Raw genomic sequence first — 24,296 nt, forward strand, 5'->3', positions numbered from 1 at the left:
TGTATGGTCTTCATTGTTGACATTGCGAAAGCGAATATACCCCTCTACCTCATGTTTACCCCTGTTTGTTAAAGCGTGTATGTATTGTGCTTTGTGGGTTAAATCTAGCTATGAGAATACAAGTGACAATTTGATTTTAATCTTCTACAACAAGAACAAAAATGAAAGAAAGAAACTTCACACATGGTACATTTATACGGCTAGCAACATCTATAAGTACAACAAGTTAAAGCACCGATTCCATTCCATTCCAATCCAGTCAACGAGTCGACAGACCGAACAAAAAAAGAGAAAAATATCTTGACATGTATCGTTTAGCGACCACCCTTGCCCTTCTTGGTCTTCTTCTTGTTCTTCAAACTCTTCATCTGGGCCGCGCGATCAGCACGAGCCTGTCTCTTCCGCCACGCCAACCAGCGGTTCTTGCTATTATACGGCTTCGCCGTAATCCCCGCCTTCTCTGCAGCGCGACCAATCTGCCAATTCGCCTCACGGTACATATAACCCGGACGCAGCTGGGGCCCACCCTGCGCAGCGGTCGCAGCGTCCACGCTCGCAACCACAACACCATCCGCACCCACATGGGCCGTCAGATCCGAGCGCGCGGGCGGCTCATCGGCGACATCAATCCGCGGCACCGCAACGCGGTTCAGCTTCCGCCGGCTGGGCGCATTCCGCGGCGTAGGCAGCTTGCCCTCCTTCTCGAAGCAGACGCCGATGAACTTGCGGTCCGGATGCAGCTCCGGGTCCAGGTAGTACCGCACGTAGCCGGCCTCCGTGGCGTAGATGGTGTGGTCTCGGCCCAGCGCGCAGTTCTCGCCCGGGAACCACTTCGTCCCCCGCTGCCGGAAGATGATGCATCCTGGCACGACGTATTCTCCGCCGGAGCGCTTCGCGCCGAGGCGTTTGCCGGCCGGGTCGCGCGAGTGTCGGTTGCCGGCGCCTTGGGAGGCGTGAGAGGCGTGGCGGACTTGGGAGAGGGGGAGAAGAAGGCGGCTGGAGAGGGGGGATGGGGTGGCTGAGATTGGCCGCGGGAGGATGGACGACGGTGTGGTGGTTGAGGATCGGGTGAGGGATTGCGAGGAACGGAGAGATGGGGCGATGGCTCGTTCGAGCAGCCGCATGGGCGTTAAGAATCGGGACTGTAGCATTGTGGGCTGTTGTGATTGGAAACCCGTCCTGTAGTAGGAATTGCCAGGAGTGGATATGAGGTCGGGATGGATCGAGAGTCGGAGATGCTGAGGCCTTTTTTCTCCCCGTGACCGAGTTCTTGGCGCGTGTCACGTGAACTGGCGCGAGTTGGCTTGATCGCCGACAGCAACTTAACTAACCACTTACTATACATTATACTTACTTCAGTCGCATTAACTTTCTACAAGAATTACTCCAGTATAATAGTTAGACTTGTCCCCCTTGAGAAATTACCCCCAGTCTCCCAGCTACGCATTGGCAAAATGCTTCCCAACCTACTCCGCACCCTAGGAGCCCTGCTCCTACTGGTATCCGTCGCCCACGCCCAGTTCCAATTCTTCGAGCAAATGTTTGGCGGTGGCGGCGGCCGTCAGGAACAGCAGCGTGCTTCTCAGAATGTTCCCAGCGACAGCTCGCGATACCAAAGCATGTGGGAAGGATGTACGTATTCAAGACCCTCCCAATCATGTACTCCCGCATCGGACTAATCGACGCTCTAGCACGATGTGATAAATACCTCTGCCCTGGCACACTGGCTTGTGTCCATTTCCCGCACCACTGTCCGTGTCCGCATTCCGATGTTGAGGAGAAGGTGGAGTTGGGTGAGGGGAGCGCTGTTTGTGTCTCGAAGGGGGGTTATAAGCCTGGGGAGGCGGCGCGGAAGATTGAACTGGCTAGGAAGGGGTTGCTATAATTGTTTGAATCAGTCCATGCGTGGTCAAGGGGTGGTCAATTGGTGTCTGAGATCCAGTGGTTATGGTTGTGCTCTATATCCAGTCAAGGTCAGCATGGCGTGTGTATCATGGTCCCGGAAGACTCATTACAAGTAAACTAAAAACACATAACAATACATTGATACCCCTGTGTACACCTGTTTATTCAACGAGCAATGAATCCAGAAACCAACAGCCTCGTACCATCCATTGAATATGTCGTGAAGGTGTACTGGATGATAGCCCCCTCGAGGAGACTCCTCGACCGGTTCGACAACGTCGTATATTCTCTCGAAACGCCGTATGCTGAAATTGATTGTAGCTTACTTGGTGTTCAGCAAAAAAGACTGTCTTTGTCTGGATCGATTGTTCTTGTCTCAAGGTGTACAGAGCTATACTGATTCTCAAGAGAAAATGGCGGAAAGCCTTTGTACACAACTCAGAGCTAGACAATCTGATATCATGTAATCGAGCTTGAACTGTCCAATGACAACTTGTGAGAGCACCTGTTGCTCAATGACGCTTGCTCAGGAGCTTGAGATATTCAATACTTCACTTTCTCTTCCGAAATATAGTTTGAATAGAAAAAGACTGGTAGACGTATTTAGAGGTAGGAAATCAATATTCCCACGTCTGTAACTGTACCATGTTCTCAGAATCCGTTCTAGTGACAGGCGTGTAGTTTATATGACTTTGTTGATGTTACCAAGTTGTAACTCCATACTTGGAGTCGTAGCGGTGATATGGAAGTGGAGAATTATCTCCGGAGTTAACTCCGCCGCCAGAACAAGTTCCGTCATTCTCTCTTCTGTAACCGCCACAACTTCATCTCTGTTCTCATACCTTGAATATCTGCTTTTCACCTATTTCTTCTTGGATTCATAGCCCTAGGTGTACTTGATAATTGACTTTACCGTATTTTGGCTACATTATAAACCTACTGGACCATGTGGAGTGTCCAACTCCGACCGCACCCGGCGCGGTTGCTCCTAAAGCCCAGTCGAGCTTTCGCCAGCTCCTTCACCAGAGGACGAGTCAGCCCTCGCGGCCCGCGCAATTCAATCCGAAGACCAGAACCCATCCGGAGACCAGGGACTTCGCCACGGCAATCAGAGACGTCGAACCCGGAGACAGACCAACCGAGTTCTGTCAATACAAACTATGACCCCGCGCATAACACCCTCCTCGCCCCGGTCCATATCCCAGAGGACCCCAATGGCGTACTCAAGGAAACACATCCGGCCACGAATCTTCTGGTAAACTCGGGACTGGTCGTGCAACGACAGTTGGAGATGATGAATGTGATGATGTGAGTGGTTTCTCTATTCCATTGGGTGGTCAGTCGGGTGTCACGCTAACAGATGGATGCCCCCGCAGTGGTTTCGAACAAGCCAACAAATATGTCATTATGGATGCGAGCGGGAATCATGTTGGGTACATGGCGGAACAGGAACGGGGCATGGGTAACATGATGGCGCGGCAGTGGTTTCGAACCCACCGGAGTTTCGTGACGCATGTATTCGATAAGCACGAGAATGAAGTGTTGCGGGTGAGTACTTTCCACATATATATTTTGCTACTCTTCGTTAGGCTCACAATGTCAGTTTCACCGTCCGTTCGCCTGGATCAACTCTCGCATCCGTGTGTATGATCCTCTCGATGTCTCCAACAATGTCCACTCCACCTCGACCGGTCTCCAAAACGTTTCGTCGGGCTCCCTTACCCAAGCCACCGATGCGTCCAATGCTAGGGTCTCGCCGCTCGGGTTCGACGAGATGCGCGTGATCGGAGAGGCCCAGCAGCAGTGGGCGCCGCTGCGGCGCAAATACAACCTTTTTACCTACCACCACTCTCCCAACCCCGCCACCGACATGGGTTCCACACAATTGCCGCTTTCGCAGTCTGGTCTCTCCCAGGTGCAGCAATTGCAGTTGATGCGGTCCGCCGAAGGTAGTGAGGATATGGGACAGTTCAGCCAGTTTGCCTATGTGGACGAGCCTTTCCTGTCGTGGGATTTCTCCCTCCGTTCGGCGGAGAACCAGTTGATCGGCTCGGTCAATCGTGACTTCTCTGGATTTGCTCGCGAGATGTTTACAGATACGGGAGTCTACGCCCTCAGGATGGATTCGGCCGCTCTCGCCCCTGGACAGGCACCAGGGCCGAACGACGCCGCCACGGGGATGACCCTGGATCAGCGCGCTGTCATGCTGGCGACCGCCGTGAGCGTCGATTTTGACTATTTCAGTCGCCACAGCAACTCGGGCGGTTTCGGGTTTATGCCGCTCTGGATCCCCGGTATGGGCGGCGAAGCCACCGCCGGGGGTGCCGCCGGGGGCACAGCTGCCGGGACCGCGGCAGGCGAAGCTGGGGCGGTGGGGGATGCCGCCGCGGGGACCCTCGGCAGAGCTGGAACCGCTGGAGGACTGGGCGAAGGAATGGCAGCGGGGGCCGCTGGGGCAGGGGCTATGGCTGGATACGACGCCATGTCCCGGGGCATGACGGGGGACAGCCAGGCACAGCCCCCACCCGATCAGTCGCCGGCTCCCATGGATCAACAGCCCCCATCGACGGGACCAACCGGTCCCTACGGGGACACCTGGGGTGAAGAAGCTGAGAAAGACCCGTGGGGTCGAGGTGAAGAGGTCGAGAAAGACCCGTGGGGTCGTGATCAAGAAGATCCCTGGGAGGCCGAAGACCCATCGGACGGAGGTGAAGGCGGTGGAGACGACTTTGACTGGTTCTAATGCATGTAATAGATAGCTCGCTCGATGTTCCGAGCCTTTGTACTATATTCAAGGAGATATCATTGGCTGTAGAATAGTATATACTCATTCTTGAAAGCGGACCGTAGTAGCCTTAGGCATGAAATGTCCCGATCAGGACGCGCCGAGATCCGACCGGCCATTTGCAGTGGCAACAATTGGGAAAACAAAAAGAAACGGAAACCCCATCATTCCTCCTCTCGGTCGCTCATAAACTTAGATATAACCGATATCCCTCTCTATTTCCTGTTTCTTTCAGGTGTCTACACTCTTCACTTTTTGCGGACCTGATCTACTTAGTCGCTGGTGGTTTTCACCCGGCTGCCCCACTCCGCCGTTCTCCGCAACCGCCATCACTCTACCAACACAAGTACACTTAACTAGACGATCAATTTCCCGACTGCGCTCCTCACCAAACACAACCCCATTGATCTCGAAAATTATTCTTGATAGACACTTAGTGCAGTCATCGTCAACCTCACCTCACCATGTCGTCCGTCGCTCAAAAACGTCTCTTCCACGAGTACAAGAACCTCTCCACCAACCCACCGGACGGGATCACCGCTGGGCCCGTCACCGAGGACGACATGTTCCACTGGGAGGCTCTCATCGAGGGACCAGGTGGCACGCCCTTTGAGGGTGGAGTGTTCGCGGCGGAGTTGAAATTCCCTAAGGACTACCCGTTAAGTCCGCCGACGATGAAATTCGTGGGAGGTGGGGTCTGGCATCCGAATGGTGAGTTTCTTCCTTTCTTCCACCTTTCCCCTATTGCAACAGTTTGAACCAGTAGCTGACGGAACTGTCTCCAGTCTACCCCAACGGAACTGTCTGTATCTCCATCCTCCATCCCCCCGGCGACGACCCCAACCACTACGAGCATGCTTCGGAACGATGGTCGCCCATTCAGAGCGTGGAGAAGATCCTCATCTCAGTGATGAGCATGCTGGCGGAGCCCAATGACGAGAGTCCCGCGAATGTCGAAGCCGCCAAGATGTGGCGAGAGCGGAGAAACGAGTACGAGCGGAAAGTGCGCGACGAGGTGCGGAGAGGGTTGGGGTTGTGAATCGTGGGCTAGGGGATGCCGTCTTTCGAAAGGGAGGGTCGGTTGGCTGAAGTGGAGGAGTAGACAGGCAGGAAGAGAAGGAGGGAAAGGTGGGTGGCTCTGTGCCATACGTATATATATGCTCTGTTTGTCGTGTTCGTGATGTGTTCTCTTCGTCGCCAGGCGCTTGGTATGCATAGCTGGTCTCTGTTGTCGATGCATGCGTTATTACTAGTCTTGGATTGACTGCTGAAATTCGGGGCTGGCGTTAGTGGCTTTTTACAATTCTCCATTGCGAATATATTTCTCTTATATTTACCTTTTTTCCTTTTCTATCTTCTCTTTGATCACGCTCTGTTTCCGCTGATCCCTAGATTTTCTTATGCACTTTCCGAAATCGGAGGACTAAACGTCTCACCGTCAAACTACAACTACATTAAGTATACAGTCGTGTATAAACTCACTTTAGCCTGCATGATGACCACCCGTCAAGATCACGACAACACCTCCATCCTCCGATCAATCCACCCCTCCAACCCCCCCTCCCGGTCATAAAGGATCTCAATCTCAGCCTTCACATTGAGCATCAGCATACGCTGTAATTCCGCACGCCAACCCAGCTCAGGCCCGTCCACCGCGAAAACCGGGTTCCTGCACAGCATGGTAACGATCTTCCTCCTGTCTCTAACAGTCAGACGCATGAGCGCATCATCCCCACAGGGGTCCGCTCCCGAAACGACATCCGACACGTGGAGGCCCAGACAGCGCAGACCGCGGACATTCAGTTGCCGGTTCTCGTGCGCTGCTGCCATTGACCCGTACTTGTAGGTTGCTAGGATGGCTAGTCCGTCGGGGTCTCCGTCGACTAGGGCGAGGAATTGTGGACGTCGGTAAGATTGGGATTGGGAGGGCGCGTCGAATAGTTTCCGGATGAATGCTCTGGTGGAGTAATCGGGATAGCCTTTGCCCTGGGCTGTGGTGTTGATAAAGGATGGCCGGGCGAGGTGTGTTTGAGAGAACGGAATTGGCTTATGCTTACTGTGATGAGAATGCCTTTTCCAGCTGCTGCTGTGTTGTGATATCCGCTTCCTACTAGTCGGCGGTAGACAGCCTATGCTTGTTGATATTGTGATGGAATACACACCTGATCGCTGTGAAGGGACAAGATGACATGCGTACCTCTTTTTCAAGGACCAAGACCCAGTCAATATCGGAGGTATCTATCCCCATTATTTCCTGCATCCGTGGTACGAGATTGCTCTATTCCCGTCAATGAAACCGCGCCCCTCGAATCCCTACTCAGATGGTGGGGGCAAACCTCGGAGGAAAGACGCGCCTCCATAGGATGGGCCGATGGGTGAATCAATCTGTACTGGCCCGCGACGAGTCCTTTTGCGGATGCTTCCTATGGATACCCCCCGAAGTCAATATCTGCCTCATAAGTCGGTCATCAGCGAGGGTAGTCGATACCACGTTCAGCGATGCCCGGTTAACGCCAATGGTGTAGGCGATGTCATCGACGAGGACGTCAACGACTCTCTGGGATCCAAAGCAGACTGGATCGCTGTAATAGATGTCTCTACGGGTAAGGATGGTCAGCCAGCCGTCTATCAAAAGGATATGAGGCCTGTTCATATACACCTTTTTGACACCACCAGACCAGCGTCGATCGCGTCGGCAATGACCGTTAGAAGACGCAGAGTGATTGCTATGGTGAGCCCTGATTAGAATCTTTTTCAGAGTCTCGTATCCAGACCGTGTTAAAAGGTCATGATAAATCTCATCTCACTGAATCTCCATGCTTCGAAGCAATCCTTTCCTGGCCATGAATAGGTGAGAAGGGACCCCGTATCTGTGGTCTCCAGAGCACCACTGTCAGGGTTGATATAGAAGACAACATTTCCCGATCTGCGTCGCAATGCTATTGAGGAGTTTCCATTGGCGTCGGACATGGCATTGAGGAGCCCTGCGAGAGTGTCGTCTATATACTTTCGGACTCGCTCTTGGTGGTGAGTCTCGGGGATGGGCTCTGTCTGGTCCATGTGGCGATCGGTTGGGGAATATGTAAAAGTATTAGTAATATGCTTTGTATCAGTATTGAGTTGAAAGTTTGAAAGGAATTCAAAAGTCGTAGGTGCCGCTGGGAATCATCTCTCAGTATTGAGGTCTGACATACATGATACAAGAAGGATTTATAGATCTGGTACTAGTACGACAGTACTCCGTGGTAGTCGGATGTATTCACAACACACTACTTGATCTATACAAATGAATAACACAATCACTCTTCCCCCATCCAATTCGCCCTACCATACAGAATAAATATATCAACATTTCATCTAGGTACCTACCTCCTACTTGAATTGGGTACCTCATGATATATGGTACAGACATTGTTAGTGATTGGCCAATGCATAGATTTCCCCTGATGACTCAGCACCAATCGGATCCTTCCCAGATGCAGCTATTGGCGGAGGACTTAAGCTGCATCCTGCATTATTCTGACTAATTGCATTGTGATCAGGCAAACAGTTCGGCCTCGGACGATCTGCCAACTTCCCTTCTGGATCTCCTTTCCATCTCACCTCGATTCAGTTGAACGGAGTCGTCGAAGGGTGATCGGTGACATTTTGATCCTTTTTCAGCTCTATATTTGATTCGACTTTTCCCCTAGATTTGCCTTCCCCCTAGCCGTCTTCTAAAAAGGGCAGAGGAAAAATAAAGAAATAAGGTCCTGGTCTGGTTCATGACCTAGGCTCCACTGATAATAATCGCAACTTACAACCACTGTACGTCATCTCCCGACGTCGGAAAATGACCGGGGAACACATTGGCCCATGGCGGACGGCCGTTCAGGGCCATTTATCTCCCGATGCGAATGGGGATGCCCAAACGGACTACTCGCGGTGGAGGTTGCGCGACGATCGCGGTCGTCAGACCTGGCATTACCTCGAGTCCGACGAAGAGAATGAAGCCTGGCCGCAAACAGTCGCTGATAAATATTTCATGGGCTTGCCCACCGTTCGTCTCCCACGTGTTTATTAACTATTCGAAATCGCCGAGGCGGTGCTGACCTTCCGACATAGGGACTCCCGAACTTGCCGCCGGCAAAGACGCCGCTGCAATGCGCGGAGAATGGCTTGGAGTTCTTCTCCAAGCTCCAGCTCGAGCCCGGGAATTGGGCTTGCGAGTATGGCGGTCCCATGTTCCTCCTGCCGGGAGTGCTCATCACCTATTACGTGACCCATACTCCCATCCCGCCAGAGTATGCAACCGAGATCAAGCGGTATCTCTTCGCCCGCCAGAATCCGGACGATGGCGGCTGGGGTCTTCACATTGAGGCCCATAGCTCGGTCTTCGGAACCGCGATGAACTACGTTGCTCTGCGCCTAGTCGGCGTCGGCGAAGATGATCCGCGCATGATCAAGGCCCGGGGGTTGCTCCATAGCTTTGGCGGCGCCCTCTACGGACCCCACTGGGCCAAATTCTGGCTCAGTATTCTGGGAGTTATGGAGTGGGACTGCGTCAACCCTGTACCCCCCGAGATCTGGTCAGTCTTGTGACTACCCCGGACACCGGTCGGTCCTATGCTAACCCTATTCTCCAGGCTTCTCCCGGACTGGGTTCCTTTTGCCCCGTGGCGGTGGTGGATCCACATGCGCCAGGTTTTCCTGCCCATGTCATATCTCTGGTCCAAGCAGTTCTCCCACCCCTTGGATTCGTTGACCAAGCAGCTCAGACAAGAACTGTATACCCAGCCGTACGACTCGATTGACTTTGCAAGCCATCGGAATTCCATCCACGAGGCTGATAACTACTACCCGAAAACGTGGCTCCTGAACCTGGCCAACCAGGCTCTGGTCCACCTCTGGAACCCCTACTTCCGGTTGAACTCGGTGGTCCGCCGCGCGGAGGAGTGGACCTGGGAGTTGATCCGGATGGAAGACGAGAACACCGACTATGCGGGGCTGGGACCCGTGAGCAACCCGATGAACATGATTGCCTGCTACGTCCATGACGGCCCCGATAGCTATTCGGTCCGTCGTCACCGGGAGCGTTTGAACGACTACATGTGGATGAAGAACGAGGGCATGCTCGTGAACGGCACCAACGGCGTTCAGGTGTGGGACACGGCTTTTATCACGCAGTGCATCGTGGTGGCCGGGTTTGCAGACGACCCCAAGTGGCGCCCCATGCTCACCAAGGCCTTGGAGTTCCTCGAGGATCACCAGCTGCGCGAGAATGTGCCGGACCAGGAGAAGTGTTACCGCCAGCACCGGAAGGGTGCTTGGCCGTTCAGCAATAAAACTCAGGGATACACCGTGAGCGACTGCACCGCGGAGGGCCTACGCTCCACCATTCAGCTGCAGGACATGCATGGCTTCCCGCGCCTGATCTCCTTGGACCGCCTCAAGGACAGCGTGGACTGCTTGCTCCTGATGCAGAACTCTTCCGGTGGGATTTCCGAGTACGAGACGAGGAGGGGATCGCCCAAGATCGAGTGGTTAAATGCTGCCGAGGTGTTCGGAGGGATCATGATCAGCTACGACTATCCCGAGTGCACGACGGCCACCGTCACGGCTCTCTCGCTGTTCAGTCGGTTTTACCCCGACTACCGCGCCGACGAGATCCGAGCCGCCAAGGACAAGGCCGTGGCGTATATCAAACGGGTACAGAGAGATGACGGGAGCTGGTACGGCTCGTGGGGCATCTGTTTCACATACGCGGCCATGTTCGCTCTGGAGAGTCTGACCAGTATTGGGGAGACGTACGACACGAGCGACTATTCCCGCCGGGGCTGCGAGTTCCTTCTCTCCAAGCAGAAGGAGGATGGCGGCTGGGGAGAGTCCTATCTCAGCAGCGAGCGACACGTCTACACCCAGCACGAGACATCCCAAGTGACCCAGACCGCCTGGGCGGCTCTTGCGCTGATGGAGGCGGGCTACCCGCACAAGGAACCGCTCCGCAAGGCCATGCAGTTGATGATGTCGCGGCAGCAGTCCAACGGCGAATGGCTGCAGGAGTCTATTGAGGGGGTGTTCAACCAATCCTGGTAAGTGCGCTGAAGAAAATTGAACCGAAAGACACTGACTGACTCGTGTCTAGTATGATCTCCTACCCGAACTACAAGCTCTACTGGCCCATCCGGGCTCTGGGGCTGTACAGTAAGAAGTTTGGCAATGACGAGCTGGTCTAGTTGGGGCACGGGGACAAATATCTATATATATTAATGTGTACGTTCCGCAGAGCGCTACAAGCATAATGTTATAATTCTACATAATACCATAATCCGACCTTCCTATTCTATAGATTTCTATATTTCCATATCCAGATCTATGTATGAGGTAATCACGAGCAGCTGAAGCTGTAGATGACTAAGCACCTCCCCCGCAGGTCCAGAAGGTGATGGAATCTCCAACAATTACGCCTGCAGCTCTCATACGACTACAAACACAAACCTCTCTTCATACAGGGCTTCTATTCTTGATCTCATACACGGTGAATAGTCAACCATCGAACACACCCAACGAACCTAGTTATCCACCACCATGAACTCCGCATCACAGGGCGAAGCGGCGCTCGCGAGCTCCGACTTCCCCAGCGCAATCCGGTGCTTCACCCAGGCACTCGTGGAACATCCCCGATCCCCGACCTACTACATCAAGCGCTCGACGGCCTTTTCGCGTCTCAGACCCGCGGATGGCGGCCCCAATCACGCAGCCGCCCTGCGGGATGCCGAAGTCGCACTGGCCCTGGCCCAAGAGCGCGGCAGACGAGAGCTCATCATGTCCGCCCAGATGAGGCGCGGAGTCTCGCTGTACCAGGCCGGGAAGTATGGTGATGCGGATTATCTTTTCGGCTGGATTCAGCAGAAGATTGCTCCTGGGGGAGAAACAGCGAAGAATGGGGCGGGTAAGGAGGGGAAGATTCAGGATGCGATGGCTGCTAATAAAAGCTCGTCGTCGGCGTCTTCTTCGACTAAGTACGAGCAGGAACTGCCGATTTGGAAACTTAAGACTGCGGGGAGTCTGCGCAAGTTGGCGGAGGATGATCCCAGTCGGGCTGTCACCGTCTCGGAGTACCCCGCGGGCGTCCGTGTGCCGACGGAGAAAGAGCTGAAGGGGGAGTTGGAGGCTTTGAAGTCTGGGAAGGTGGATGGCGTCCAGGCGCAGGCTGGCTCGGCTGGAGAAACCAAGGGTGGAGAGTCTGCGGCGGCGAATGCTGCGTCGGCTTCGACAGGTGCTGGAGGCCAGCCTGCGGGTGGCGCTCAGACGCCTACGGCGGCACCGCCAGCGGACAAGGTCAGACACGAGTGGTATCAGACGAATGACGCTGTTGTTGTCACCATATATGTGAAGGGGGTTCCTAAGGACGACGTGGACGTTGAATTTAAGGAAGACTCGGTACAGTCCACCTCCCACCCGTTGCGCTTGTCAAGGTATTGCATTCAGTACACTAACCAACTCCGACCAACAGATGACCCTACAGTTCCCATTGCCCTCAGGCTCCGAGTACGACTTTACACTGGACCCTCTATTTGCACCGATCAACACATCCACATCCAAGCTCTCCGTAATGTCCACCAAGCTCGAAATAGTCTTACGAAAGCAGACCCCCGGCCAGAAATGGAGCACACTGGAAGCCTCCTCAACGAACGTCAAGTTGTCCGATCGCGCGGCAGCCTCAGGACCAGCACCCGCCAGCACTCCCGGACCCCTATACCCATCCTCGTCGCGACACGGCGCCAAAGACTGGGACAAGCTGGCCTCAACCCTCACGGCGAAGAAACCTTCCAAAGAGAAAGGCAAAGAGCAAAGCGCAAAGACCGATGACGCAGGCCACGAGTCAGACGGGGCCGAATCGGTGGATTCGGACCTTGGCGGCGATGCAGTCGATGGGTTCTTCAAGAAGCTCTACGCCGGCGCGGATCCGGACACCCGTCGCGCTATGGTCAAGAGCTACGTCGAAAGCCAGGGCACTTCGCTGAGCACTAACTGGAGCGAGGTGGGCCAGGGAAAGGTGAAGGCTCATCCTCCTAGTGATTGATTGGTGTCTGTCTGTCTGTCTAGTCTAGTCTACCAGATTGGGTTTCTGTTCGTTATTGGGGGGCGTCTTTAAAAGCGAATGCTTTTACGAAACGAAATGAGGGTGGGAGGTAAAAACAGCATCGATCGGAGTTACGACAGCATCATCATCGTTATTTTCTAGCGCGGAATCATGCACTCTTTTAATTTAGTTCAGTCCTTTATCCCGGCATTTTCAAAACGAATTCCATCAAAGGTCATTCAGTTATAGTTTGCTCCGTCTTCTATATATACAAAGTAATAGATAAGCCAATACCCATCTTTAAAACCTAGAACGCCCGGATAAAAGCAACTCCCCTTCGTAAACCCAACCCCGCCCCCACAACGCATATGCATGAATTTTAGTAGTATGCAACCCTATCTCTCACCCCCTACTACTCTCCCCACTAGCCTCTTCGTCTGATTCTCCACCCTCCTGGTACAAGAAAAACTGAACAAAGATGCACATATCCAAGAACAAGGTCCCCAAACTGCCAATCAACCAGGAGAGGTTAACGAGAACATACCGTCCGTACTGCGCGGCGGCGTCATCCGGGCTACAGCGGCCGCCTGTCTCGGACGGACAGACGGGGGAGTAGGCAAGGATAGAGAGCACGTAAGTCAGATTGCCTATGCATGCAAACAGGAAGAAGAGCAGCGAGACACCGTCCGTGGACTTGCGGCGGTAGTTGAGGAGGATCTGGGGAAGACGGGAGCCCAGGTAGAGGACGGCGCAGAGGTAGCCGAAGATCTGGCCGAGGGTGTCGAATTTGAGAGAGTCGTCCGGTGTTGATGGGTCTTTGGGTTTGGAGGGGGAGGAGGCCGGGCTCACGTACCAGCCCAGGATGCCGGCTGCGCAGACGAGGGCGACGGCGGAGGTCTTGATGAGGATCGATTGGAGGGTGCTGATTTGACGGGCTCGGCGGGCTTTGGTCTTGGGATCGGTGGGTTCAATGAATGGTGTTGCTGGGGAGAGGTGCGTTCCGTCTACTATGGGGCGGAGGAGTGAGGACGCTGCTGAGTGGCGGCGGTGGGTTGAGGGGGAGAGGAGTGGGGGTGGTGTGTGCTGGGAGTTTTGGGTGAGGGAGTGGTGTGGTTGAGGAGTTGACTGGTAGGATTGCGCGTTTTTCCTGGATAGTAAGGCTGTCCGCTCGGATGACAGGCCGCTGTCCCCAGCAGCAGAAGACGGGTTCCCGGGATCGTTGGGCCCGCTGTCCTCTGCGCGAGATACTGACGAGGATGGCTCCTGCAGGGTGAATCCGCGGTAGTAGAAACATTGTCCGAGTAACACGATGTCGGCGAGTGTATAATACACGGCTAGGATGACCATCGTCGGCAACACCCCCTGGAGAACCGCCCCAAGGATATTGAATACATCGCCCGCCAGCCACACGATGAGGAATAGAAGCGAAAGGCCATCTGCAGAGCCGCGGCGAAAGTTTTCAATGATCTGAGGGGAGAAGACGACTACCCAGCAGGTAATGGATATAGAGCTATGGCAGTGGTTAGTAGATGCTGCAATTTTCTCTCCCACATCTCCTGCTATTCCTTCCCCCTTTGTTTCTTTTTTTTTTCCCCCGGGAGAACAATACTTACCCACAGATGCCGCTCAGCGCCTCGAGATCAACGTTACCCAGTTGCGAGGGAAACATGGTGAGAGCGGCGCCAGGGGGGTAGATTGGCACCAACTGCCCGTTCAGCCACAATGTACTGTATATTGAGGAACACTGGGAGGTCTATTTGAAGAGCGAATGATCCAGGTGGACTAGGCATGAAAGAAGCCCTGACAATGACGTCTTGAAGACTCTGCGGGATCACGTGGTGATATCCGGGGAAATTTCCGCTATCTCGTATGACGATGTCTGGGTCGTCCCAGAGATCCCACAGATCAAATCCACCAGCAATGGTATTGGCTTTTCAGACTGCCACTCTGATATTAGCGAACATGCCAGGTTGTAGTTACAACAGTCCTCGAGAGAGATACTCCCAGTCGCAACATTGAAAACGGCCATGTCATGTGATCCTTATCGATAAGATGTCTATTAGTCATCAGTGGGTCGTCCTGCTGTTTCGCGCAGAAGATGAACTGAATGATTCAATCCATCTTCAAGATTGGACCTTCCATAGAACGGAAGGAAGTCACTTGCCTCATTTGCTTCAAATGAACGAGCCGTGACATTGGTCGTGCACTCCACACTAACTTCTCGAGTTGTATCAGCCAAGCATGCGTCTTCAATGACGAAACCCTCGATCCGAATTCCTTTGACTGGGCCGCTGCCTTCGCCGATCATTGTTCCCCCGTCCGCGCGCACGCTTGCTGGGGCCATCGATGCTCTTGGATCTTTCTTGACGGCCTCTCCGTCTCCGTATCTGCGTGGGGTCGATGTCGGGCGTTACTCTCAAACGGTCCTTTTGACCGGCGCTGGCATCTCCGTCGCGTCAGGTCTGTCGGACTATCGAGGAGAGAACGGCACGTATGTCACCAACAAGAATTATCGGCCGATTTACTTCCATGAATTTGTGCGACAGCATGAGTCCCGCAAGCGGTATTGGGCTCGAAGCTTTGTCGGATGGCCGGGCCTGCAGAAAGCCAAGCCGAATACAACCCATGAGGCCATCCGGGACATCGGCGCCAAGGGCTACATCAGCTCCGTGGTGACCCAGAATGTCGACTCTTTCCATTCCATCGCACATCCCACGCTGCCTACCCTGGAGCTTCATGGCTACTTGAGGTCTGTCGTGTGCACGAGCTGTCGCAATCAGTTTTCTCGGAAGGAATTCCAGAAGTCGTTGGAGAAGCTCAACCCCGCTTGGGCCGAGTTTCTGGAGAGGGTGGTCACGAGCGGAGCACTCGACACAGACAACCCTGCTGAGCAACGACGGAAGGGTCTCAAGCTGAATCCGGACGGTGATGTGGATCTGGCCGAGGCTCCATACTCTACTTTTCGATACCCACCATGTCCTACGTGTGCGGAGAAGCCTCCTCGTCTCGAAGATGGCACACGGACCAACGTTGACGTTGAAAACGATGGAGCTTGGCTTCCGACGTCTACTGCTGGGGTGTTGAAACCGGCCGTCATCATGTTTGGAGAAAACATCGACCCGGCGGTCAGGGTCGCCGCAGAGGAGGCCATCGATGATGCTGGAAGACTCTTGGTGCTTGGCAGCAGTCTTGCCACGTATTCGGCCTGGCGACTGGTGGACAGGGCCCAGAAACGCGGCATGCCCATTGGTATCATCAATTTAGGCGGTGTCCGGAACGAACCGGTCCTCTTTAGTGAATTGGCACAAGGGAAAGGGGATCCGATCGGGTCCCAGCACATACGTTGCAGTTTCCCGTCCGAGTCGATTCTCCCCCCGGTTGCGTCACAGCTGCCTGATCTTCATCACAGGATGTATTAAGTCCATGCAGGGGGAGGAAGCCATAGACCGCGCAGACTGTATGTAATTTTGGCCCAGGATAGACCACCTATCAGAGTGCCTACCGTTCATGGGGACTCAGCTGATCCCAGTGTACATGATGTGTGGTAAATGGATGCATCACTACAAGGCATAAGCGCCAGAAGACCAGCTAGAGTTCCAAACATGCATAACGATAAGCAATGATTTGCGTAGAGTGATCGTGATGGATGTAAGCGCCAGGAAGGGGAAGGCGGTGGGAGAGACGGACTATCGCGGCCGCGGGAAACGTGGGAAGCCCCGCGCTTGCGGAATCCAGACCATCTCTCACTCTTCTTCTTCTTCTACTGCGACTTTTATCTTATTAACCTCTTCTTTCTCCTCTCTTCGACCTGATTATTTCATTATTTATATGGACATCACCAATAACACCCCCCTTCGTACTGCCAGTTCATCCTCCACCTCGCGCGATCCCATCTCTCAGATCGTTTCTCCCAAGTTCTTCCTCTTCCCCACCCATTTGCAACCACGCCCGACAGTTGTCTCCGCATCATCAGCCATGGATAAACAACCTAGCTCATTTCAACAGTTGGAGAAGGTAGGCGCATAATCTTCTGCTCTGTCTGTGTCTTCTTGGCCGGACCAGGGTTCGTGTGATCATAGACTAACTGTGATTCCGTTATTCTTCAGCTTGGTGAAGGCACTTATGCCACCGTACGTGAAATTCACTCTGATATCCTCTCCCTTCTTGGGGGTGGGAAATATACCTCCATCTCTTCCGCTCTCTCCATCGTTTCATAATGTAACCAGTTTGGCAACAGGTGTTCAAGGGGCGAAACCGGCAGACGGGTGAGTTGGTCGCTCTGAAAGAGATCCATCTCGATTCCGAGGAGGGGACTCCGTCGACAGCCATTCGTGAGATCTCGTTGATGAAGGAGTTGAAACATGAGAGTATTGTGTCGCTTCACGATGTCATCCACACGGAAAACAAGTTGATGCTGGTCTTCGAGTACATGGACAAGGATCTCAAGAAGTACATGGACACCCGGCCTGATCGGGGCCAATTGGATCAAGCGACGATCAAGTCATTCATGCATCAACTCCTCAAGGGCATTGCATTCTGTCATGAAAACCGGGTCCTTCATCGCGACTTGAAACCGCAGAACCTCTTGATCAACAAGAAGGGCCAGTTGAAGCTGGGAGATTTCGGCCTGGCTCGTGCTTTCGGTATCCCAGTCAATACCTTCTCGAATGAAGTGGTGACGCTGTGGTACCGCGCGCCCGACGTCCTTCTCGGCAGCCGGACGTATAACACGAGTATTGATATCTGGTCGGCCGGGTGCATCATGGCAGAGTTGTACACGGGCCGTCCCCTCTTCCCAGGGACCACGAACGAGGACCAGTTGCAGAAAATTTTCCGCCTAATGGGCACGCCGTCAGAACGCTCGTGGCCCGGGATCTCCCAACTGCCCGAATATAAGCCGAATTTCCATGTCTATCCGACCAATGACCTTGGCGTCATCCTCCCCCAGATCGATCCGCTCGGACTCGACCTGTTGAATCGCATGCTCCAACTCCGACCGGAAATGCGGGTTAGCGCGCATGACGCGTTGCAACATCCCTGGTTCCATGACCTCCCGCAGTTGCAGGCACAATTGCAGCAACAGCAGCAGCAACAACAACATCAGATGGCAGGCGCCTATGGAGGCATGATCCCACCGCAACAAGCATATTAATTCGAGTTCGAGTTTTGTTTCGACCGTCTCTTGCGGGAAGCAAAGGAGACGTACCGGGGCGGCTGGCTTCCTCCTCCCTTTGTTCGCTCGTCATCCCATTTTCTTTGTGCCGTGTGCATATTATGGCCGACCAGGTGCGACGAGATGATGAACGCATTAGTATAACTGGAGAGTGTGGCGTTGTTTTGGCAAGGAAGGTTATTGAATGTCTTTTGTTCCTGTTTATTTTTTTTACTCTATCTTATTACTTAAATATGTTTTGTTTGATTCTATCTGGGCGATTTCTTTGTTCTCACCATGCATCGGGGTGACCACCAAGAGGCACGCCACTTTGCTTGCGACACTTATTGATTGTGACTTGAATTCAGCGACTGGCGAATGAGACTAATTGGAACATCTTCTGAAGTAACCCGATTCTACTACCTTCCCAACTGGATAATACTAGTACAAGTAACGATTGTTCTCCCCTCGACCTGGTCACTTGGAAGAATCTGCGCATCAGCCCGCGATACTTTGCTGGACAGCAGTCAAAACTACTAGATATCAGTTAAGACTTGCTATACATCAATCAAAGATGCTAGACATCAATCAACAGCTGAAGACCATCGGCGGATGAATGATCACGAATGCAATAGCCCAAACCCCTGGGTCTAGTCGACTGGATAGAGTTCATGCAGAACACAATCCACAGGCTGAAAGACCATGAGGACACTAGCCATTTCTTGATCATGAAGATCCCACGCCGATGCCGGGCGACTTGACATTTCTTTGTTAGATAAGCCCTAGCATATAGTCCCATCCCCGCTTTGAGGTAGAGCCCGACTTCCCCAGGCTCTAGTCTCACAGTCCCACTGTCCTTCTTTCTCGATCTACACAAGGTTGTCTATCAGTCTAGAGGATGGACCACTGACCTGGCCTTTTGGGTTGTACCTCTTCTCATATGGGTGTCCTCAAAGAACAGACTATGCGACGCGCGGCATTAGGGACCATTCGGCCCTGCATGAACAGCGCGTTGACTTGATTTAGAAAGTGTAGAGCATAGTCCGTGCACATTGATTGAATGATAAGTTCCTAGTCGATCCAGATGTACGACACTGACATGCTCCGACTGGGCATGGAGTTTGGACGCATGATCACAGCCGCCCTCATAGGTGGGAACAGATCAACACCGAGGCGCCCTTCTGTCCATGGTTGATGCGAAGAGCCCAAATGTAGTACTGATATGTACGGACCGCTTGCCTTGGGACGAGCTGCCTCGCGCACAGCCTGGCCCTTGCTTTTTCTTTATCTCATATGCTCGCTGACTATAACCACATATATTATATGCCGTGATTCCATCCGGGTCGGACCCCACCTCCGGTTGAAAGGCCATGCTATTCTTTACTTCTGGATTGGTGATCTGACTGTATTGTAGGGCTCACGCCGTTGTGGATCCTTTTATATATCTAGACGTGGTATACGAAAGACATCCGGACATCCCAAGCCCAAAACAAATACCATGACAGTGCCACCACACCAACGATATGCCATCGGGTTCACAGAGCGTGTCTGCTCCGTCGTCTCTCTGATCGGAACGGCTGTCATCGTCATCTCCTTCCTCTCTTCGCCTTCCTTCCGCAAGCCCATCAACAGGCTGGTCTTCTTCGCCTCCTGGGGCAACATGATGACCAACATCGCGACTATTATCTCGGCAACAGGGATGCAAGCAGGGATCAACACGCCTCTGTGTCATTTTCAAGGCTTCTTGATTCAGTGGTATGTCAATCGTCCCTAGCTGTCTGACCATGTCTTCTCAGCCAGCGGATTCACAGGTTCATGCCGGCCGATGCGCTATGGACGTTCGCCATGGCCTGCAACGTCTACCTCACATTCTTCCATAAGTACAACTCAGAACGGCTGCGCCAGCTAGAGTGGAAATATCTGCTCTTCTGCTACGGCCTCCCGTTCATCCCAGCTTTCACGTATCTCTTCGTCGTGAGCGAAAGCCGAGGGGCTATATACGGCTCAGCCACCGTGCGTCTCCTTCTAAACCCAACCCCACAGCCGCCAGCTCGAATGCAAACTAACCAATCACTATAGCTCTGGTGCTGGGTCTCAGACTCCTGGGACTTCCTCCGCATCGCAACCTTCTACGGCCCCGTGTGGTTCGTAGTGTTCCTTACATTCGTCATCTACGCACGCGCCGGCAGCGTCATCTACAAGCAGCGGCGCCAGCTAGAGGAGATCGGCGGGCACGACTCCGCCCTCGATGTCGAGAGACCCCTCCGACGAGGGTTAACCAGAACGACCGAGATCCGCATCACAAGCGAGCCAACGCACAGGGACACCGAAGCGGTCCGGACCGTGGCGGCCGTCGTGTCGAGTCGGGTTCAGTCGCTGTACGACCCTTACTCGGTTTCCATTGAGGGGGGCGGTATCGCCAGGCCGGAGTGCTGCGTTGCCGCTTCAAAGCAGGTTGATCAGAATGACCTCGAACAGTGTTTTACTGCTACTACTATTGCTTCTCCTCTTTTTCCTTCTCCTCCACCTCTTCCACCTATTACTCCTCTACCTCAACGCCGCCGTATGCGCTCAGACGCTAGCTCCGCTGCGTGGGTGTACACCAAGTACGCCATTCTTTTCTTCTGCGCGATGCTAATTACATGGGTATGTATCCCCGTAACATGTCCTCGCCGAGCGCCCACAAGATTACTCACTCACGAATATGATCATACGCAGGTCCCATCAACAGTCAACCGAGCGTATGGGATCTTCCACCCCGGGGATTTCAACTTTGCATTGAATTACGTGTCGAGCTTTGTGTTGCCGCTGCAGGGGTTCTGGAATAGTATCATCTATGTGTCGATATCGTGGCCGGCTTTTAAAGAAGCGTTTGCGCGTTTGAAAAAGGACCGGTTGGCGGGGTCGAGTCAGGGCAGCGCTATGGGTGTTAGGGAGAGGGCTGGGGGGAGGTTTCATGCTCAGCCTTGGGGGGTGGATGAGAGGGAGTTGTTGTCAGATTAGTTGGTTATTGTTAGATTTCCATAAATAGGGTTAATTTCAAGTACAAAATATATATATAAACTTCAATCGCATTGACTTTTTTATGACATTGGGAGTGTATGTGGCTGCTATACTGGATGCTGTAATATGTACATATATGTATAGACAATGATCATCTAATTAAAATAATCATGGTATTTACATATGCCTACTCTTGCAACCATATAACTAAACCATCGCCTGCCATTCAGGTCTATACAGATCACGTGTCCCACGCGTCCCGAGGCGGATCCTTATCGCAACCCGCGCGACGCTTAATACAACAACACCTCCACCCAATCCCTCGCGCGAAAACCAAAACCTCCCAAAAAGAGAAACCTCCAAATCAACTCTGCCAACGAGCCACACACAAAATGCCCGACCAGTTAAGCACGACCAGCCAACGCCGCCGCGCCTCACGCGCAGCAGCAGCATCCCCCTCCCCGCCGCCCCCAGCCCCCGTCGCTCAAACGCCCGGCCCCCGCGCATCGCGTCTCCAAGCCGTCTTCGAGCAAGCCCTGGCGCGCACACTGCGCGCGAACTCCTTTGCGAATTTCTCGGGGTGTTTTCCTACCCCGGCGACTCATGTCCCGGGGAGTTTGGAGTCCGTGTGGAGGCAGTTGAATGCGAAGCTGGAGGAGAGTGCCAAGGCGGAGTTTGAGGATATTCTGCATGAGAGGGATGCGATTGGGCAGTTGAATGAGCTTGATCGGTTGGTGGGGGAGGCGAGGTTTAGGAGGGATAATTATGATAAGGAGGGGGAGGGGGAGGGCGGGGTTGTTGCGTATGTTTTTCTCTCTTTTTCTTTCTTTCTTTTCTTGGATTGTTGGTGGATGGCTAATTGTTGGTATTTTGCAGACCGCATACACTCTCCCCGGATGAACTGTACAAGGCCCGTCTTGCGCCCTACCTGCAGGAAGCGCAGGAGGCTCTCGATGTGAAGATCGAGACGACGCATGCTCAGAACGAGGAATTATCGCAGAAGGTCCAGGCCCAGCGGATGGAAATCGATAGTCTGTTGAAGAATCTGGAGGCCGTGGTTGGTGACCTTGAGGGCGCTGCTGCTGCTGCTAGCCAGTTTACTTCGGAGAATGATCTCCGTAAGGATGCGATCCAGATGGAGGAAGAGCTGAGGACGCGGTCTGAGAAATGAGGGGTGGACGAAGGTTTTTGTCCTTGTGCATGGGAGCGGAGAGATGGTAGTATGGGTAGGTACACTTTTCTTTTTCCTTCTTCGTTCTTTTGGTTCATGAGGTTGATTCCATTATTTGGTCGGTTCTTACAGTGACAGCTATATTACAACAACAAGGCTTCCATATCTGCCGGGGGTATCCATCCGTCTTCCACCACGTCTTCGGCCACCGCCAACAGCTCCTTGGGAGCTGTAGCCTTGAGATTGGCCAATTTCTCTTTTTCACCGCCCAACGCAGCCGCAATAGCCTCCTTGCATGTCGCGTCTCGTTCCTCGTCTGTGGCTCCGTCCCTGCGGGCGAGAGCGGCCGCGCCGCGGTAGTACGTCTGGGCATTCCGGAGAAGGACGGCGCCATTCTGCTGGGCGGTTGGGTACTCCCACGGCGACATGCCGAGCTTCCATCGGTTCATCTCCCCGTCGCCCCTGGCTAGGTGGATCTTGGGCAGGTTCTCGGCGCTGGGAAGCTTGGTGGCTTTGGTCAGGCTGTCCAAGGCTGCCGAGAGTGCTTCCCATCGCAGAGTCAAAGCATTCGCAAAAGCGTCAGGCCCTTGGGACGGCGGCAAGTCGCCAACTGCGGTGTTGAATGCCAAGAGCGCATCCGCCTTGCTGCAGAGACCGTCGGGGTCGGACGAGATATCCAAGTCGGGACCGTACGCGCGGCTGATTACCTGGGAGTACGTTTCGACGTCGATCCTCTCGCCGCGGTAGAGGACTTCGTTCAGGGCGCAGGCGAATTTGGCCCGGGCCAGGTACGCCTCGTACTGTCTGTTCGAGTCCGCGACGTAGGCTGTGATCTTCTCCTGGAGCGAATCGGATGAGTACTCTTCGACCCAGGCCAGCCCGACGCCGGGATCGAAGGTCAGCAGATTGCAGAGCGCTGTCAGCGTGTCCAGCTGCGCCACGGCGGTGTCGACTAGGGTATCCTTGGTGATGGGCTCCACGATGGCGGCCCACTGCTCCTGTTCCGGTTCTTCGGAGGGCTTGTCCTCGCCTGCGGGCTCGACGTTCGATTGCGACTGCTGCTCCGGGACGTCCATCTCACCGGACTGGATCTGCTTGATATGCTCCTGCATCTCGGTATACCGCATCTCCTGCAGCAGCAGACACCGCTGGAACAGCTCGACAGCCTCCTGCAGGAAATTGGCCGCCTGGGAAAGCCGGTCCCCGGAGGGATGCTTGGTATCGGTGATGGCCTCGGCCAGACTGGTCAGAACCTGGGCGGTGTTGAACAGGGTGTCTGCGTTGTCTTGCTCCATGGTTAGGGCGTCGCGGTGGGACTTGAGGGTGATGTTGAGGATGTCGACCAAGGGAGCAGGCAGCTGGGAGGCGAGTTTGGGGTGTTGGGTGATTTCATATTGGACGCGGGCTCTGGTAGTTGTCAGTTATGGTTTAGGGTCCATAGATGAATTGACTAGATTGGTGACTGGGATTGAACATACTTGTTGTACGCGAGATCAAAAGCATCGGGGTGCTTTTTCAAGCCCTCGTCGTAGGTAGCGATGGCGCGCATGAAGAAGCGCATGGATTTGGCGGCGTCGCCGGCGCGCCATTTCTCGCCTGCTTCTTCCTGTTCGACGCCGACTACTGGGGTTAATATGATATTCAGATATCATGGTTATAGTTGGATGGAATCCGATCAGGAAGACTAGACATACCGGCTAAATACTCATCGGCTGTCTCCGGGCCCTAATCATTACGGTCAGCCATCCCAGATGAGAGGCAGCTCCGGGGGACAGTAGAGGGGAAAGACTAACCTTCTGGACCGCCGCTTTCTTCTTCAGCTTCGGCTCTCTCAAATAAGACTTTGGTTTAGGCATGGTGGATATCAATCACGCAATTCAGTATTGTTTTACTTTCTTTCTTTCTTCCTTCCTTTCACTTATTATTGTTTAATATTGTGTTGTCTGTCTTTGGATCGGGGAGCCAGATGGGGAAAAAAAAAGAATGACGTCTGTTTTAATCGGTTTATTTTCCGTATTTTCATTTCGGGTTCGTTATCAATCACCGTGGGGTTTTCTTACACCGCCAACCACACCGCTCGGTCTATTATCATCTTATGGACATTTATGTATGGCGTGGTTTAAGGCATTGATCTGTTTGATATGATGGATACCTGAGGATTGGGATCTATATCAACCAGTAGGTAGGCCTATATATTGACCAGAGATATTAGACC

The 24,296-nt window shown here is 53.5% G+C and overlaps 13 protein-coding genes across 13 annotated transcripts; 10 read left to right on the plus strand and 3 right to left on the minus strand.

Annotated features, from left to right (window-relative positions):
- Nucleotides 1-175: 175 nt before the first annotated feature.
- BDW47DRAFT_114052 (mitochondrial 54S ribosomal protein bL27m) lies at nt 176-1,197 on the minus strand. Its single transcript, XM_024814563.1, has one exon. The coding sequence runs from the start codon at nt 1,149-1,151 to the stop codon at nt 315-317; it is 837 nt and encodes a 278-aa protein (XP_024667399.1). The 5' UTR covers nt 1,152-1,197; the 3' UTR covers nt 176-314.
- Nucleotides 1,198-1,353: 156 nt separating this feature from the next.
- Nucleotides 1,354-1,989, plus strand: lcl2. Its single transcript, XM_024814564.1, has 2 exons — nt 1,354-1,632; nt 1,692-1,989. Exons 1-2 carry the CDS (start codon nt 1,455-1,457, stop codon nt 1,883-1,885), a joined length of 372 nt encoding a protein of 123 aa, XP_024667400.1. The 5' UTR covers nt 1,354-1,454; the 3' UTR covers nt 1,886-1,989.
- A 745-nt stretch (nt 1,990-2,734) lies between these two features.
- On the plus strand, nt 2,735-4,733 carry BDW47DRAFT_114055 (scramblase family protein). The gene is made up of 3 exons (XM_024814565.1): nt 2,735-3,213; nt 3,282-3,453; nt 3,509-4,733. The coding sequence occupies exons 1-3, from the start codon at nt 2,852-2,854 to the stop codon at nt 4,646-4,648; spliced, it is 1,674 nt and encodes a 557-aa protein (XP_024667401.1). The 5' UTR covers nt 2,735-2,851; the 3' UTR covers nt 4,649-4,733.
- A 129-nt stretch (nt 4,734-4,862) lies between these two features.
- Nucleotides 4,863-5,999, plus strand: BDW47DRAFT_114056 (E2 ubiquitin-conjugating protein UBC7). The gene is made up of 2 exons (XM_024814566.1): nt 4,863-5,401; nt 5,476-5,999. The coding sequence occupies exons 1-2, from the start codon at nt 5,155-5,157 to the stop codon at nt 5,727-5,729; spliced, it is 501 nt and encodes a 166-aa protein (XP_024667402.1). The 5' UTR covers nt 4,863-5,154; the 3' UTR covers nt 5,730-5,999.
- Nucleotides 6,000-6,171: 172 nt separating this feature from the next.
- BDW47DRAFT_135208 (putative meiosis-specific topoisomerase Spo11) lies at nt 6,172-7,750 on the minus strand (the record flags this gene model as incomplete). The annotated part of the gene is made up of 7 exons (XM_024818276.1): nt 6,172-6,681; nt 6,729-6,819; nt 6,903-6,968; nt 7,027-7,113; nt 7,179-7,287; nt 7,350-7,416; nt 7,498-7,750. The coding sequence occupies 7 exons, from the start codon at nt 7,748-7,750 to the stop codon at nt 6,203-6,205; spliced, it is 1,152 nt and encodes a 383-aa protein (XP_024667403.1). The 3' UTR covers nt 6,172-6,202.
- Nucleotides 7,751-8,258: 508 nt separating this feature from the next.
- On the plus strand, nt 8,259-11,000 carry BDW47DRAFT_114058 (terpene cyclase/mutase family protein). The gene is made up of 4 exons (XM_024814567.1): nt 8,259-8,729; nt 8,795-9,258; nt 9,316-10,761; nt 10,815-11,000. Exons 1-4 carry the CDS (start codon nt 8,523-8,525, stop codon nt 10,903-10,905), a joined length of 2,208 nt encoding a protein of 735 aa, XP_024667404.1. The 5' UTR covers nt 8,259-8,522; the 3' UTR covers nt 10,906-11,000.
- Nucleotides 11,001-11,190: 190 nt separating this feature from the next.
- Nucleotides 11,191-13,001, plus strand: BDW47DRAFT_114059 (co-chaperone SGT1). Its single transcript, XM_024814568.1, has 2 exons — nt 11,191-12,111; nt 12,185-13,001. Exons 1-2 carry the CDS (start codon nt 11,258-11,260, stop codon nt 12,753-12,755), a joined length of 1,425 nt encoding a protein of 474 aa, XP_024667405.1. The 5' UTR covers nt 11,191-11,257; the 3' UTR covers nt 12,756-13,001.
- Nucleotides 13,002-13,233: 232 nt separating this feature from the next.
- BDW47DRAFT_121270 (putative SIR2 family histone deacetylase) lies at nt 13,234-16,174 on the plus strand (the record flags this gene model as incomplete). The annotated part of the gene is made up of 2 exons (XM_024815600.1): nt 13,234-13,300; nt 14,991-16,174. The coding sequence occupies 2 exons, from the start codon at nt 13,234-13,236 to the stop codon at nt 16,172-16,174; spliced, it is 1,251 nt and encodes a 416-aa protein (XP_024667406.1).
- Nucleotides 16,175-16,583: 409 nt separating this feature from the next.
- On the plus strand, nt 16,584-17,907 carry BDW47DRAFT_121272 (cyclin-dependent serine/threonine-protein kinase phoA; the record flags this gene model as incomplete). Its single annotated transcript, XM_024815601.1, has 3 exons — nt 16,584-16,769; nt 16,862-16,885; nt 16,993-17,907. The coding sequence occupies 3 exons, from the start codon at nt 16,584-16,586 to the stop codon at nt 17,905-17,907; spliced, it is 1,125 nt and encodes a 374-aa protein (XP_024667407.1).
- Nucleotides 17,853-18,300, plus strand: BDW47DRAFT_114064 (uncharacterized protein). Its single transcript, XM_024814569.1, has one exon. The coding sequence runs from the start codon at nt 18,030-18,032 to the stop codon at nt 18,216-18,218; it is 189 nt and encodes a 62-aa protein (XP_024667408.1). The 5' UTR covers nt 17,853-18,029; the 3' UTR covers nt 18,219-18,300.
- A 1,105-nt stretch (nt 18,301-19,405) lies between these two features.
- BDW47DRAFT_121273 (putative cAMP receptor-like protein) lies at nt 19,406-20,910 on the plus strand (the record flags this gene model as incomplete). The annotated part of the gene is made up of 4 exons (XM_024815602.1): nt 19,406-19,662; nt 19,719-19,920; nt 19,987-20,553; nt 20,626-20,910. The coding sequence occupies 4 exons, from the start codon at nt 19,406-19,408 to the stop codon at nt 20,908-20,910; spliced, it is 1,311 nt and encodes a 436-aa protein (XP_024667409.1).
- Nucleotides 20,911-21,302: 392 nt separating this feature from the next.
- On the plus strand, nt 21,303-22,081 carry BDW47DRAFT_129993 (PMF1/NNF1 family protein; the record flags this gene model as incomplete). Its single annotated transcript, XM_024817047.1, has 2 exons — nt 21,303-21,712; nt 21,787-22,081. 2 exons carry the CDS (start codon nt 21,303-21,305, stop codon nt 22,079-22,081), a joined length of 705 nt encoding a protein of 234 aa, XP_024667410.1.
- Nucleotides 22,082-22,224: 143 nt separating this feature from the next.
- BDW47DRAFT_129994 (uncharacterized protein) lies at nt 22,225-23,937 on the minus strand (the record flags this gene model as incomplete). Its single annotated transcript, XM_024817048.1, has 4 exons — nt 22,225-23,488; nt 23,560-23,701; nt 23,776-23,806; nt 23,875-23,937. The coding sequence occupies 4 exons, from the start codon at nt 23,935-23,937 to the stop codon at nt 22,225-22,227; spliced, it is 1,500 nt and encodes a 499-aa protein (XP_024667411.1).
- Between the last annotated feature and the right edge of the window lie 359 nt (nt 23,938-24,296).

The sequence above is a fragment of the Aspergillus candidus genome (genome assembly GCF_002847045.1).
Source record: "Aspergillus candidus strain CBS 102.13 unplaced genomic scaffold BDW47scaffold_94, whole genome shotgun sequence".
Lineage (NCBI taxonomy): Eukaryota > Fungi > Ascomycota > Eurotiomycetes > Eurotiales > Aspergillaceae > Aspergillus > Aspergillus candidus.